The sequence below is a fragment of the Acanthochromis polyacanthus genome, chromosome 18 (assembly GCF_021347895.1).
Source record: "Acanthochromis polyacanthus isolate Apoly-LR-REF ecotype Palm Island chromosome 18, KAUST_Apoly_ChrSc, whole genome shotgun sequence".
Lineage (NCBI taxonomy): Eukaryota > Metazoa > Chordata > Actinopteri > Pomacentridae > Acanthochromis > Acanthochromis polyacanthus.
In genome coordinates this window covers 12,501,448-12,517,864 of record NC_067130.1, presented here as the reverse complement: position 1 = coordinate 12,517,864, position 16,417 = coordinate 12,501,448, and the positions used below count along the sequence as shown (strand labels likewise).

At 39.9% G+C, this 16,417-nt stretch overlaps 1 protein-coding gene across 2 annotated transcripts in view; it reads left to right on the top strand.

The window, feature by feature from the left end:
- Positions 1-2,286: 2,286 nt before the first annotated feature.
- LOC110962920 (lysosome membrane protein 2-like) overlaps positions 2,287-16,417 on the top strand; it is a 31,993-nt gene continuing 17,862 nt past the window's right edge. Inside the window, exons 1-2 of one of the 2 annotated variants that reach the window (XM_022211009.2) lie at positions 2,287-2,795; positions 13,118-13,275. In XM_022211009.2, coding sequence (XP_022066701.2) covers positions 2,673-2,795; positions 13,118-13,275 — 281 coding nt within the window. In that variant the 5' untranslated portion in view covers positions 2,287-2,672. The remainder of the gene's footprint in view (positions 2,796-13,117; positions 13,276-16,417) is intronic. The other variant, XM_022211010.2, reaches the window with a different exon arrangement.

The following is a 16,417-nucleotide window of genomic DNA, read 5'->3' as shown; positions in this document are numbered from 1 at the left end:
GAAACAGCCCAGGGCTTCAAAGACAAATTCAATTTATGGCCTTAAGGGTCATGCTAACTTTGAACTCCCCACCTGCGTCTTAGAGATTCAGCGAAACAAGGAGTTGCACAAAACCATGTAGCTCAGAGCAGACAACCCAAGCTCTACCCCTTTTAGGAGAAAAAAGACTGAGATGAGTAAAACGGTACTGTCTGCACTCTTAGAAACCTCCAAAAGTACAGAAGTACCTCTTGCATGCGTGTCTTTATCTATCCAGTTCAATGGGGCAACTTATTTTCCTTTTTCCCCTCCCAACCCTAAATGTCCATATCCTCGCTCATAAATGATCTTTGCATTCATTGGCATTCCTGAGTATAATTGTGCAGGGCTTTAGCTTAATTTATGAATCAGTTATGCAGTTTGCTATGGTATATGGCATTGTAGGTTCTTAACCTCAATAGTGAAGTTAGCAAGGTTGGTTTTATTACATATAACAGCGTGGAGTCTTCATCAGAGGTGTTGTAGGATCACTGGGGGCTGCTACGCTAGTACAGCAGTCTGTAGATTTTAACTTCATAATTTTAATGAATACAAAATGGAAGACAATGTGCTCTAGGCAAAGCGAGGTCATCCACTTTCTCTCCATGCTAAACCCATGTTCCACATTAAGATCACATTGAGTGCAAGCAAGCAAGGTTCTCAAAATGTATGCCTTGGAATAAATCTAATTTATGATGATTTATAGGGTTTTAATCATTTCTAAAGCTGTACCTCAAAAATACTTCATACATCATCATACATTTTAAGTAATACTAATTTGGGTAACATAACAATACCTCATAATCTGGGCAAATCTGTTGTATGTGTAGCTGATGAGAAAAAGAAAACAAAAGAAAAGGACAAGAAAGTCTTCTGTTTTCTATTAACGCATTGTCTGAGTAACAATAAAACAATAAATCCTGTTGCCATTGTGACTCAGCTACCGGCCAACCCAACCTGCCCTGCTTTTAGTAGCTACTTCAGTGATTAGAGAGGTCATGTTCTATATGTGGTTATGGGGAAAAGTTCACGTGCACAGTCATGTCACTGCTGCAGAAATCCTGCTGTGAGATTGTGAAAGGGAAAAATTTCTGTAATAAAACAATTAACATGACAGATAGTCATACTGACTGTAGATCAGACTTTTCCTAGCAGTAAAATAACCTATCAGTGTTTTTAATTAGCTAAATCATATTATATCAAGAGCTTTAATTGATTTAATTGAATGATTGGAGTGAGAGATGAATAGATCCAGAGATTCATTTCTTTCTTTTTTTTTTACATTTTTTAGTTACACTTTTGCTGTAGATCTAGAACCACAGGCCTTATAATTCTTCCTTCTGTAGTCCTTAAAATATTTGAATTAGTAAAGTAAACGTATATAATGATTAATATGGTGAGGTTACAATTGTAACACATAAAAATAGTCAGTAAAATGTATCTAATGTAAAATATTGTAGGGTCCATAATACTTTAACTTACTAGATTTCTGCTCATATTAAAAGCTTTCTGCACCTTCAGAACACGTGTTTGATACAGTGAAGAACAAAGTCGTATTGGAGGCATTGTTGTCTATCAGAATGTTAAAAGTCGTTTGCTTGTTTGTTGTTTTTAAGTCATTAGAATACAGCTTAGTTTATTCACTGGGCCTAAAGCCGTAACTTAACAGCTACTTTCATTAGTTTTCATTACCAATGCTGTCACTTCTATCATTTCGATTCACTGATTTACAGCAAAACAGCAAAAGATCATCACTACTTTGAGGTAAAACCACCCATCAAGTACTGCAATATTGCAGATTATTATTATGTCTTACAACAATACTGTATGACTGACTTGAGTATTAAAGTTAAGACCAATCAGTATAAAATAACATCTCAGCCTTACTTCTTTTAACCGGTCAGGAAAATGCATATGATAAATAATATTATAGTGTCTCGCTAGGTACATTTTTAGGATGTATGATATTGCAGGGTCTTAACCATAATAGTTAAACTGGTCTGATAAGTTTATTGAGTAAAAAATATTGGAGAGTGTTGGTATTAGTCAGTTGTAAAGCCCTAGTGGTGTTTTAGCAGTGCAGGGTGAGTGTCGGTGTCCTGAGTGTGACCTGTCCTTCAGCTGGGTGAAGGTGTTGAATGTGGAGCAGCAACCGGAAATGGGTACTGCATGAGCACGAGCTTCACGGATCCGAAATGAGCAGCAGACTTGTTGCTTCACCGCGTCTCATGTGGACCAGAGGACGCTCGGGCTGAGGGGGGCAACACAGAGTTCCGGGTTACACACTCCATACTCGTTGCTCTTCAGGCGGTGGCGCGTTTTACGGCGCCACAGCCACGCGCACACTCATCCCAGCCGCCTTGACCAATCAGCGCGCTGTCGTGCGCGGGGAGGGAACGCGGTGACGGGCCGCTACAAATACTCCGCTGCACATTTTTTATTCCGTGCGCCTTCAGGTCGCTGACTGCGGAGACCTCGTGGTTGCTCACAGACGTCAATAACCCGGAGACACCCCCAGCTGAAACTTCCCTCCAACTTTTCCACAAAACAAAAGGACTTTAAATCTAGGTCGGAGCTGTTGTTCCAAAGTTTCTTTACAGTCTAGGGAGTCTCTCTGGAGTGAGAACAATAGCTTTCTCCATCCATCCTTCAACATGACGCGAAGATCCTGCGCGCTCTACGCGGTGGGGATCATCTGTGCTCACCTGCTGGTCATCGGGATTGGCTTGATGGTGGCGCAAGTTTTCCGCACGATAATGCACAACCGGCTGAAAAAGGTAAAAACAAAACAAACAAGCAAACATCTCAATTTTTATCGTCTATAATTAATGAAGCCAGTGTGTGTGTAGGACAGCTGGGAGTTCTCCCTGCCTGGTTCCTTTGAATGGACTCTTGTGTGCAAATGATGGAAAACATCACAATGTGGGATTGAGCTGTGATCCTCTCATTTTACAGACCTTCTACTGTTTGGAAATTTCAGAGGATTAGATGGAAAGCTCACCGTGTTTGTCAGACCAGGGGCATAGATTTCATTTGATCAGTGGGGGGTCCTCTCCCTACAAACTCTGACCATCTAACACTTGTTTTCCTGCTTTGTGGTTTGTTTTTCTGCATTAATTTGTGACGTTCTGCACCAATTTCTGAGACAAATGTTATTTAATTACAGGAAAACACTATTCAGACACTAGGTGATGATTTAAAATGCACTGGTATATAATGCATTAAGACTTTTAAATACTTTGTATTGCTTTTAAAGATATGTACTCTTATAAATCCACTTTTCTTACATATTCCTGTTATGTCAACACACATTTAGACCTATTAATCTATTTTCTACCTGCTGTTATGTTAATTTCTACCTGTTTTCATACTTATTTACTTACAAAAAAGTGTAATTTCTTATATTCTTGCCTCTTAAATGTGAATATTTTCTTCTCTGTGAGAGTACATCGAACATCTTTAGGTTAACGGCCACATTTTTCACATTTTTGTAACTATTTTCTGACATTTTGTAGTCCAAACACCTAATTGATTAAGCCAAAAAATAATATAATATTAAAAAAAGAAAATCAGTGTTACTTGCAACTATAAAAATATATAGGCGGGATTTACTCTTCTGTCCTTGTTTGTGTCTTTAGAGAAGTAACCTATTTGCATGTGAAACCAATTCAATGATGAAATAATTGATGATATTTTAATTTATGAATCTTTGAACCGTATTTACTCATGTGTTCAAGCAAGGTTTCTGCTCATATACAAAACTTTATGCACCTTCACAACATGTGTTTGATATAGTGAAGAACAGAGTCGTATTGGAGGCATTGTTGTCAGTCAGAATGTTATAAGTCGTTTGCTTGTTTGCTGTTTTTAAGTCATTACAATACAGCTTAGTTTATTCACATGAGCCTAAAACCGTAACTTTGCTGCTTCTTTAAGTAGTTTTCATTAGCAATTCTGTCATCTGTCCTTTTAGTTCACTGATTTACAGCAAAACAGCAAAGATCATCACTACTTTAAGGTGAAACCACCCATCAAGTACTGCAATACTGCAGATTATTCTTGTTGCAGTCAGCTCCTGGGCCGACCAGCTAACGGTTTTAACTCGTCTAGGCAGGTTCCTGAGTTGCATTGTCATGTAAAATGTGTTAACTCCATGACTGAACTAAAAACAGTGCTTACAAACTTTGAATAAACATGAGCAGCAGACCAAAGTGTGTAATCTTCTGCCGTTTCTCAAATGTGGTTTGTTGAAATGGAAAGCGATGAGCTGTGTGGCGCCTCTCAGAAGGAGTGGCTCTGAAAAACAGCTCAGACTTCTGGAGATCTAGGAGTTAGAGGCTGTTATGGGCTCAGTGACCTCAGCTCAGCAATCAGCGCTTTCTCTTCCCCCAGTAGGACTCCTTTAGTCCTTGTTCCTGTTGTAATATCACGCGCTATGTTAAAGGACTCTGAGAGAAAGACATTTTTCATCCAGATTGTACATCTGTACTGACTTGACTAAAGGAATTCCTGATGCCACATTGATGTATAGTTCTGCCTTCAGTACTTGTAGCTACGACAGCAGGTGGCCCAAAGGCTAAGAATAAGTCGGGGTTGGGTTGGTATTCACATAGAAGGCAACTGATGTGTTGTTTTAGGGAAGATACTGATTATTAGTAATGAAGGAGTCCGATAATTGATATATATTTGCAGTAAAAATGAAAATCTTCTCAACATTTATCGCTCAGTGTCAGTAACCACTGGTAACGGATCAGATGTCCCGATGACAAATATCAAAAGGCACACTGTAAAACAATCTTTAATTTTTTTTGCAATCAATTCACTGATATTTTACATTTTTTTACTGTGTTGTTAAATTGCACACAATAGCTTGAAAAATAACTGAAATAAAGTATTGATTTACATGATTACCATAAAAACAAACAAAAACTGTAAATAATATCCACAACAAAAATCTGTATTTTTACAAATTCATCCTTTTACAACATTTCATTGTAAATTTTCACTACTTTTTTGTATTTAAATCAGTAAGAAATTATAATTATTTTCAAGATATGTATGTTATTTGAAAGAAAAAATGGTATATTATGGACTAAAAAATTGAGAATATTCTTAAACTTCTATTTTACGGATTATTTACATTTTATTTTTAAATCAGTAAAATTCTATTTATAGTAGTTTTGATTATGAACTAATGAAAGTTTGTAGATTTGTGGATATCGATGCTCAGCTGGTTGAGCAGGTTGTCCACTAACCCCAAAACTGGCAGTTCAGTTCTTTTAATTGCCATTGATGTGTGTGAATGGAAAACATCGTTAAGTGCTTCGAGTACCACTAAAGTGGAAAAGTGCTTTATAAGTGCAAACTGTTTATATGAACAGTTGCTAACACAATTATCCAGTGAATTGGCAACAAAATGCTATTTTTTTCAGACCAATAATTCAGTTAAATTCAACTCAACTTCTTTATTGCCTTGGCAACCTGTGCAGTGAAATTAAGTGCAATCTTAAGAGAAACCGTCACAGACACACCCAAAGAGACATCTACATTCAACAGATATTGTTATTCTAATAGTACAGTTGTATTTGTGTATTCATGATTATTTCATAGCAGTCTTGAAGATGAAGAATCTCTGGCCACCAGACATGCTGACCCGGCCTGAACACGCCCCATCCCCGACCTAAGAGGCCCCTTTAGTTCTGCTTCCCGGATGAGAGGTGAAACGCCCTCAAACCAAATCGACACGCCCCGTCGCCAGAGACCCCCCACCCCCAAAACAACATGACCTGGATGACTGATGATTTACACAGATTTCATTGCAGTGTTTAAAGCATTTATTGCCATTCTTTGCCCTCAAACACCTCAGATCGGGGCCCGGGTGAGTTAAGTCCTTGATGATGTTTCTCGCTTTCTTGAGGCAGCGGGAACAGTGAAGTTCTTCCAAAGAGGGTATAGTTCAGCCTGTGATTTTTTTTTTTGTGTTGCCTTTTTGACCCCCTGGAGTGCTTTCCTCCGTGCCACTGTGCAGCTGGAGAACCACACACAGACACAGTAAGTCAGGATTCTCTCTTTTGAGCAGGACACCAGCAGTTTCTGGGGGATGTTGTTCTTCCTTAGAACTCTCAGGAAGTATAGCCTCTATTGGGGCTTCTTCGCCAGCTGCACTGTGTTTGTGCTCCAGGTCAGGTCTTCTATGATGAGGACTCCCAGGAAGCGGAAGTCCGATACTCTCTCTATACAGTCTCCATAAACAAATCAGAAGAACTTCTGTTGGGGTATTTATGTGTCCACAGAGGTTGTTTGGCCACAGCTTAGTTGGATGTACTGTTGTGGTTCATTCTGGGGCAAAAGATTGACATCAGAAGTAGTTCAAGTTTTTGACCTCTTGACCCTTGCATATTGGAGGGAAGCTTGGAGATGGCCATTGGTGGATGGGTGTGTCAGTCATTTGAAATGAACATAACTGTTCTTTTTTTCTTTTGATCATGCTTGAGGCTTGACAACTAATGTCCAAGGTTCTCGCAGGCTTTTCAACTGAGATATACACCAATCGGGCAAAATATCATGACCACCAGCCTAATACTGTGATGGTCCCCTTTATGCTGCTAAAACTCCTCTCATCCAGTGAGGCATGGAGTCAGGAACTTTGGGGACATCCTGAGGCACCAGGACGGTTTCACTGAATTCTGTGGGTCCTGCGTGTTGCAGGATGGGACTTAGCTAGATCAGGCTTATCCTAGAACATCCCATAGATGCTCAGTAAGATTTGGATCTGGGGAGTGTGGAACCCTGTTGAACACTTTAGCTCTGTATGTTTTGTGGGCCACTCCTAAGCAATTTTTGCTCCTCCTGCTGAGGGTGGCAACTGGCATCGAGGACTAAAATTGCCAAGGAGGGTTGATTGACCTGCAATGTTTAGGTGGGTGGTACACAGTGTATAACATCCATGTGTTAGTACAGTAAATATAGATGGTAGTATAAGCTTAACTTTAAATAAAACACGCTGACCTTTGGAAACTTCTGCTATGTTGGGTATGACATTTGTGATTCCTGAAGTGAAATAGTTAAAGTCAGTGGTTGATAGCGAACGCAGTCTTGACTTGATTACAGGCGCTGCCTTAACGGTTTCTCACTTGTGGTCTTCAGCTTTCTCAGAATGTCACGTTCAGTCTGTACAATGCGTAGCAGCGTCTTCGTCACTGAGAGCTGAGGGGAACTGGAACTCATGTAATCATCAGTACTGTTATACTCACACTCATCTCATTCAGCTCGACGTGTCTAACTCTGCTTTCTGAAGAGTTCTCAGGAGTTTCATGTTCAGTCACACAGTTGGCAGTCAGTGGACCGAAAAAACAAATGGACGCACTGTAAAAAAGTATGTGGTTCATCTGAGTAAGTGCATATCTTCTTCACACTTGGATATTTACTGTTTACTTTTACATTTGATAACAATATTGAGTACAAAAATGTAGTTTAAGTGGTGTTCTCCTCAAGGGGAACAGCAGGTTAACCAGCCAGCACTGTTTATTATGACAAAAAAGTAAAGAAAGTTCAAATTCTGAACATGTAGTTACTGTTTCTACTGACTGTTTCCAACTTTTTCATCTTTCTTAAAAACATCTCATTTTGTGAATCTCCTTCTTTGTAGACAAAAACAATAACTTTGCTTCTTATAAGAATAAAAGACAGCAAATTAGGAGTAGCGTTAATTACTTGTGGTTGAGAGCCACAGGTGATGTTTATTTTCACAGTTGAATCATCTGTTTGTCGTATAAAATCGTTTAAAAAATAATCAACAAAAGTCCAAGATGACGTCCTCAAAAGTCTTGTTTCATCCACAACCCAGAAATGTTCAGCTTACTGTCATACAGGAGGAACAAAACCAGAGATCACTCTAGAATTTAGAACTTTTTCTTTCTATAAAACTACTCCAACCCACTACTCAATTATTAAGATAGTTGGTCGATAACTTGTCGACTAATTGTTGCATTTCTATTGTGGATTGACCATTGACGCTAAAGTAATTTCAAATAGGGAAATTCTGCTGTCTGTAGAAATGTACAAATATTTTAGGGTCGTACTGTTGTGTATGAGCTATGAGTGGTTATTCTTAGCTCTCGTACCGCTCCCATCCCTGTGGTCGACCCCACAGTTAGAAACCGTTGTGCAGAAATCCACAGCTGCATTGTGTTGCAGCTCTGCCTTCACCAGCTGGAAGGTTCCTAAGATCCCAGACCGAGTGGGGTGGGGTCTATTTAAACTTAGATACAAAGAAACATACAGAAATACGTCTTCTGTGGTTTCTAAAAACACTTACGGTAAAAATGGAGATTTACTAGTTCTATAGCCGTCCATTCTGAAAAATCTTCCTGTTATGCATCAGTCAGTATAGCAATGCTACACTTTTGTTCTGTTGAGTTGCATCAGCGCAGTATTTACTCAGCGTGTAAACAAGCTGCAAACCACTCAGGTCATTTATGTTGTTGATCATCTGAAGTAACATTTTCAATGGAGTCCAGACATTTCCTTGATTTCAGACTGTGTCACTGAGTGCTTCACTTTAATAACAGTGCGGACATGAAAGTGCTATTGACTCACAGTCATCCTTTTTTTCATATCAAGCCTGCTTCTCCACCAGGCATCGGATTGCTTTTCTTCGGGAGGCTTAGTGTTTTCTTTAGAGGTCAATGGGCCTGTTTTCATAAGATCTTCTATTGTGGTGCAAGGGGTTAGTAATGATGTGGAAATTTATATTTTCTTTACATTTAAGACTTTTATGACAAAAAAGCTGCAGAGTAGAGAAAAAGCGGTGGAATAGTGAGGATGAGTTTTGTCAGTTAAATCAATGATGTCATCACGTAACTTCAGCATTTTGACTGCTTGAGTAACTTCCTCCAGCAGCAACCGACAAAACAAGGAAGTAGTAGAAGTAATTCATACAATAAATAAAGATCGTCATCACTCTCAGTTTACTCTTGTTTAAATAGCATATTTGCAGGTACAATATTTGCACTAAGGTCGTCAGTTACAGAGATGCTTACTGAAAGTCTTTACCTTTAAGACGGTGTGGTGGGATCACTTCTTTATGTAGTGGTTTAGTAGTTTATGAAGGCGCTTTTATGGACCCATACTGGGGTTTCTTCTCCAGCACAGAACATGAGTGTGTAGGGTTGTAACCAGAATATAAAATGAATGAGGTTAAGACATGAGGGGGAGGTTTGGTGGTTTGCAGTAGTCTGGGGGTGAGGGGACACAGTCGGGTGGGGGTGAGGCTTTCTGAATGTGGCTGTTTAATTGAGAAACCATTTTTTATGTGTAAATTCTGCACGTCTTACAGTTAAGAGTTAATGTAGCTCTACTAGAGCCATGACCTTGGTGTGTTAGGTCGTAATGTTGAAAAAGTGTCGTTCTGCTGCAGTTTACAGCTTTTGAAAAGGTTATATCAGGTTGAAGCCTACTTCATACTATAAGGAAATGACATTGCTTACTTTCTTGCTTTGGATGATGTCCAGATTTCACTTTACAATCGTTATACAGAACTTTGTGCTGCTGATTTAAAGGCTTAGACAAACTGTTGCCTCAGCAGTTGGATGAAGCCGCAGACAGATTACCTCTTTTTGGTCTTTTCTGTTCCTGAAATATTTCAGTGCAACTGATGTTGTGTTTCTTTGTGCAACTACATCTACTTTTTCAGTGTGTCTTTCCTGTTAGCTGTTCATTTTTCTGTGGACATGTGGAGCCTGCGTGTCAACAAACTCTGCATTAGTAAAATAACCTTTCCATCACCCTTTTCCATCAGAAAATGATGGAAAGTAGTACTTCTATAACTTCAATGCACTGCAGTATTTATGCTTACGAATGCTGTCATGTCATGAAATGCGGAGTGCACCTGCATGTGCTGTTTTTCTGCTCATTGAAATGTAGAAAAAAAATCCCTCAGGTTCATCTTGGAGAGATCTGACATTAAAACGCCCGAGTTTAACTCTTTTCAAGGTCATTTTTGGTCACACTCCTGTCTGAGCACCGCAGCCACCCAGCAGCAGCAACAACAGCATGAAACATAGAGGACAAACTTTGCCTGTGACAAGGTGGGAGGTGCGACCACACTAGAAAAAACGCCCCTCTCAAAACAAGAAAAAAAACCCACTTATTTCAAGGAACTTTTACCTTGAAATAAGTGAAAACTCTGCCAAAGTGAAAAATGGCTTGACAAGATTTCTTGAAATAAGATATGATATTTAGAATATTGAGATCTTAAATTAGCTGGGAAAACTTATTTTAAGCTATATTTGACCAGGATTGTCAAGCTTAAGTGTCTTAAAATAAGCCAGATATGCTAAAAAAAAAAGAAAAGAAAAAGAAGAAGCTGTTTTTCACTTAAAAATCGATTTTTGGTTTCATGTAACTTTCTAGTTTGAGATGCATTTAACTTACTTTGCGTTCTCTTGTAAAATTCAACTCAAAACAAGATAATTTCAGGATTGTTTGACTTAAGATATTTAAGATGCATTGTCTTAAAACAAGTCCCTCCATCTTGCTGAAATGTCACTTAAGTGAATTTATCTTAAATCAAGTCGGACGAGACATTTTGGCTAAAAATAAGACAAATAGACTTGGTAAGATTTTGAGTTTTTGCAGTGCAAATGAGAAAGTTGGTGCTTCCAGTGAAAAAGCTAGTCTGGAGCCCTGAATAGTAATGTATGACCGCTGCTGCATCGACCACATTGACCCTGGAATGTAATGAAATCCTGCTTAAATGAGTCCTGGAAGTTCTGCAAACTAGAAACCTTTAAAAATGAATTCCGCCTCACTTGTGCAGACAGGCAGACCCATGTGTGTAAAAAAAAAAAATCTCCTCCAATCTCATCAGGTTTCATTTGTATTTTACAAAGAAGGCTTACTCAGTAACATATATCTGTGGGTGTGACACACATGCAAAGAACCCACATGCAGCCGTACATAGTTTTCTGCTGTCCGGACAGTATGGTTTATTGCAGCTGCATCAAGTTACTGCCTGACCCCAGTTGCACCAGTGTGTGAAGGATCTCTTCCCATGGATACCCTCCCAGCAGCAGACTCTCTCCGTGTGCTAAGCCTCTTTCACACTGCGAGGTTTATTGGGAAACCGGCTGGGTTGGCAGCCCCTTAGCGTCCATGTGAGTCAACCGGTTGCAGCAAGCAATGACCCGCTGATGAGATGATGGTGAAAAATGACTCGTTTCTGAATAGGAATTTGGTAATTTTACATAGACGAGGCTAGATGTCATGGCAGGCGACCTGTTTGTTGGTGGTCTGCAGGGTTCGGGTCACAAATCTTTGTAGCTTCAATAACATTTTTCTTGAGAATTAATGCTAAAAGTGTTAACCTGGGTGATGGAAAGGAAAGGAGATGAAAAATAGTTTGTTTTGTTTAACTAAAAGGGGAATTAGGTGCAGCCTGATGGACAAAAAAAAGTCTGATTCCATATCAGTCACCTGCTCTCTTCCCTGGATGTTGTGGTTACCTCAGTGCAGCAATAAAAAAAAAGGCAAAATGCCCAAAATAGTCTTGGAAAAACAATCAATCTCCTTAAAGGAAATTGAGCTGAAGATTGGCTGAAAACAACAAACTCAAGCAGAGTAGAAGCAAGAAAGAGGAAGCTTAAACACAAAGTGCTTATGTCAATGTCATTAGTGTCAAAATCAAGAATCAACAATACAACATAGTAATCAAACGTCCTTCCTTTAGTTGTGTTCGTGCCAACCGGGAATCTGTAGCAGCTCCTGCAGGTTGGTAGTTACTGGATGTTGTGGTCAACGTAAGCCTGAGGGGATTTTAATGTGGTTTTGATGGTTGACTTCTAGCAGAGTTGGACCAAAGCCTGGTTGAACTTTGTTTTGGTGTTTTTGGGCAAACCCACTTAGAGCATGCGGAGCTTGTGCACCTTGACTGGAGGACTGAATGAAGCGCCTCTCGCTGTGCCACGTCTATGTATGTGAACGTCTCCACATCAAAGCACCGGCTTTACGTGTGTTTGTGTATTCAGCTGCTCCACGTGTTTTCGTATAGGGAGTGGTGTACGAGTGGCAGTGGTAAGTGCTGAGATAAGAGGGTTTTCTGTTCCTGTTTTCCACGTATTTTATGTGGCATGCTGGGAAGGCGACCATATTGATTGTTCATAGCATGAAAGAGCACCATAGAGAGACCATGCTCTACCTTCCTCAATCCAAGGTGACAGCTTTATTGTCCTTGGCTACTCAGCTAAACCTTTGTCTCTGAACAAGTAGAGAGGACCCCAAAGAAGGAGGGGGGGCTTGTATTCCCCTGAAATAATGGCCTTCGGCGTGTTCAGCTAGTCAGTATTGCCGTTACACTCAAACGCAAATCTGACACAATTAGGCCAGAGCGAGATTTTTCTTCTTGAGGTGCTGTTTAAAGAAATGCTAATCCTCCCCCCTCCTCCCGTCCTCCCTCTCTCTCTCTCCCCCTGTGTTTTTTCATTATTTCAAAAGATTCCTACTGAGAACCAGGACATCTCAGTCTAGAGGTGATGGCATTTGCAGTGAGAATTTTCTGTCAGACTGTGTGATAAAGCAGGATAGTCGCCTGTGTTGCACTTCCAGGACCTCATAAGGCTCGGTCCTGAGGAATGTGGCTCAGATCATTAAAGTTGGAGCGCAGCGCAAACAGTTGGGCATCCAGCTCTCCACATCACATGATCTGTCAGCGGCTCTCCCTGAGTGCCCGTTGTCACTGGCAACTGCCGACAATGGAGGCGGTGGAAGGGTCTCCCCTCATACCATTCATGTGTGCAGCCAATGCTCTTGTCTGATGCTAAAACAGCGGCTTCCTTCCACGGTCCCCCGAGGATGTTTTTGTTCTCCCACTTGTTTTTCCAAGGAACACATTGTAGAAACTTCAAGTCCAAAACATGTGTTTGCTGTTGCAATATATTGCACTTTTACCAGGAAATGCATCATCAGCCAAAGACAAACACCTCATATATAAGGCAGTAATAATTTTTATTGCAGTTTCCCATTTGTGCAATCAGAGCTTAGTCAGGGGTTTTTGGATTTTCACAACTGTGAAACTGACATGTTGCTCTTTATGTCTCTGCAGGAGATTGTTTTGGTCGAAGGCAGCCGTGTGTTTGAGTCATGGAAGACCCCTCCCCCTCCCGTCTACATGGAGTATTTCTTCTTTAATGTGACCAACGTGAAGGAGTTTCTTAACGGAGCCAAGCCAGAGGTCAGACAGGTTGGACCGTATGCCTACAGGTAGGAAACAACATCCTCAAAGAAAGCGACAGTGTGTGGAATATGCAGCTTTCACAAATGTTAGCCACTGGATTAGTGCATTTTGTTGATACTTAGTCTGTGTTGACTGTAGAAGCGATAAAAAGTCTTTGAAAACATACAATATAGAAGGCAACGGTTTGTAAAGTCCTAGTTTAGAGACCACACATATAAAATCTAGATTTAAGTACACACGTGGACAAAATTGTTGGTACCCCTCAGTTAAAGAAGGAAAAACCCACAATTCTCACTGAAATCACTTGAAACTCACAAAAGTAACAATAAATAAAAATGTATTGAAAATTAAATAATCAAAATCAGCCATCACTTTTGAATTGTTGATTAACATAATTATTTAAAAAAAACAAACTAATGAAATAGGGCTGGACAAAAATGATGGTACCCATAACTTAATATTTTGTTGCACAACCTTTTGAGGCAATCACTGCAATTAAACGATTTCTGTATTTGTCAATGAGCGTTCTGCAGCTGTCAACAGGTATTTTGGCCCACTCCTCATGAGCAAACAGCTCCAGTTGTCTCAGGTTTGATGGGTGTCTTCTCCAAATGGCATGTTTCAGCTCCTTCCACATATGTTCAATGGGATTCAGATCTGGGCTCATAGAAGGCCACTTTAGAATAGTCCAACGCTTTTCTCTCAGCCATTCTTGGGTGTTTTTGGCTGTGTGTTTTGGATCGTTGTCCTGTTGGAAGACCCATGACCTGCGACTGAGACCAAGCTTTCTGACACTAGGCAGCACATTTCTCTCCAGAATGCCTTGATAGTCTTCAGATTTCATCGCACCTCGCACACTTTCAAGACACCCTGTGCCAGATGCAGCAAAGCAGCCCCAAAACATTACTGAGCCTCCTCCATGTTTCACCGTAGGGACAGTGTTCTTTTCTTCGTATGCTTGGTTTTTGAGTCTATGAACATAGAGTTGATGTGCCTTACCAAAAAGCTCCAGTTTGGTCTCATCTGTCCAAAGGACATTCTCCCAGAAGCTTTGTGGCTTGTCAACATGCATTTTTGCAAATTCCAGTCTCGCTTTTTTATGAGTTTTTTTCAGCAGTGGTGTCCTCCTTGGTCGTCTCCCATGAAGTCCACTTTGGCTCAAACAACGACGAATGGTGCGATCTGACACTGACGTACCTTGGCCTTGGAGTTCACCTTTAATTTCTTTGGAGGTTGCTCTGGGCTCTTTGGATACAATTCCAACGATCCGTCTCTTCAATTTGTCATCAATTTTCCTCTTGCGGCCACGTCCAGGGAGGTTGGCTACTGTCCCGTGGGTCTTGAACTTCTGAATAATATGAGCCACTGTTGTCACAGGAACTTCAAGCTGTTTAGAGATGGTCTTATAGCCTTTACCTTTAAGATGTTTGTCTATCATTTTTTTCGGATGTCCTGGGACAATTCTCTCCTTCGCTTTCTGTTGTCCATGTTCAGTGTGGTACACACCTTTTCACCAAACAGCAGGGTGGCTACTTGTCTCCCTTTAAATAGGCAGACTGACTGATTATGAGTTTGGAAACACCTGTGATGTCAATTAAATGGCACACCTGAGTTAATCATGTCACTCTGGTCAAATAGTTTTCAATCTTTTATAGAGGTACCATCATTTTTGTCCAGGCCTGTTTCATTAGTTTGTTTTTTTTAAATAATTATGTTAATCAACAATTCAAAAGTAATGGCTGTTTTTGATGATTTAATTTTCAATAAATTTTTATTTATTGTTACTTTTGTGAGTTTCAAGTGATTTCAGTGAGAATTGTGGGTTTTTCCTTCTTTAACTGAGGGGTACCAACAATTTTGTCCACGTGTGTAAACTGTGCTGGTGTCTGTATTTACTCAGTTCACTGGCTTTGTGGGTTATGGACCACAGTTGCAATGCAGAAACTCACAAGTAGGTTTCGTTGAGTGCAAAAACTTATTATACAAGTGTAACGCTCTGAACGCAAAGCAGTTTCCGGTAGTTTTTATTTTATTTATTTTTTTGCTCCTGTCACATTTTTACTCACTGTGGGTTCATTTTTTCTGCAATATAAAGTTCTCATCTCTATAGAAACAGAGCAACCATGAACAGAAGTACAAAGAACTCCAAAATGCCTTTTGTGCAGTATAACATAGTTAGTAATCATAAAGAAAGACAAATAACTCAAGCTAAATTTGCGCTGAGAAGTGCACATTTCGTAGGTTCTTACAGAATCTGGTTAAAGTAAGCTGTTTATGTTGGGTACATTTTCAAATGAAACAAGTAAAACTAGAAAAGCACTCGGAGAGCGCATACCTCCGCCATGCCGTTTGTCTGTCCGTCTGTGTGTGTGTCCGTGTGTGTGTGTGTCTGTTTGTATGTTAACAGCATAACTCAAAAAGTCATGGACGGATTTTCATCAAATTTTTACAGGATGTCCGGAAGAGCAAGAGTAAGAATCGATTAGATTTTGGAGGTGATCCGAATCACCGTCTGGATCCAGGGATTTTTTTGAAGGTCGAAGAACAATTGAGAGATGGCTGCCAGACGGTGATTCGGATCACCTCCAAAATCTAATCGATTCTTACTCTTGCTCTTCCGGACATCCTGTAAAAATTTGGTGAAAATCCGTCCATGACTTTTTGAGTTATGCTGTTAACAGACAAACAGACACACACTCACACACACACGGACACACACACACAGACGGACAGACAAACAGACTCCGGTGATTACATAACCTCCTGGCGGAGGTAATAAACAGATTTTGATTAAATATAATGACTTTAGATTTGGATCATTTTACCACTGAAACAACCCATCACAAATGAGCAGCTCAGGGACAATTGGAAAATTAGAAATCTCATGATTAATTCTGTTTTTACAGTTTTTGACTGTTGAATGCTGTAATTTTTTTGTTTAAAGGATAACATGCTTTTCAAACCTACTGGCAGATTTTGGGACTCAGAGGGTTAAACGCTGTGTGGTCGTTTGTATTTATTGAGTTTATTGGTTTTGTGGGTTTATGTACTGCATTTCCACATCTCCAAATATGAACCACACCTACAGTGCAAAAACACCAAATTAGTTTTTGCTTCGCCGAAAAACACTGAACAAAATTCTACTTTTTTTAAGGAGAAAAGAAAACT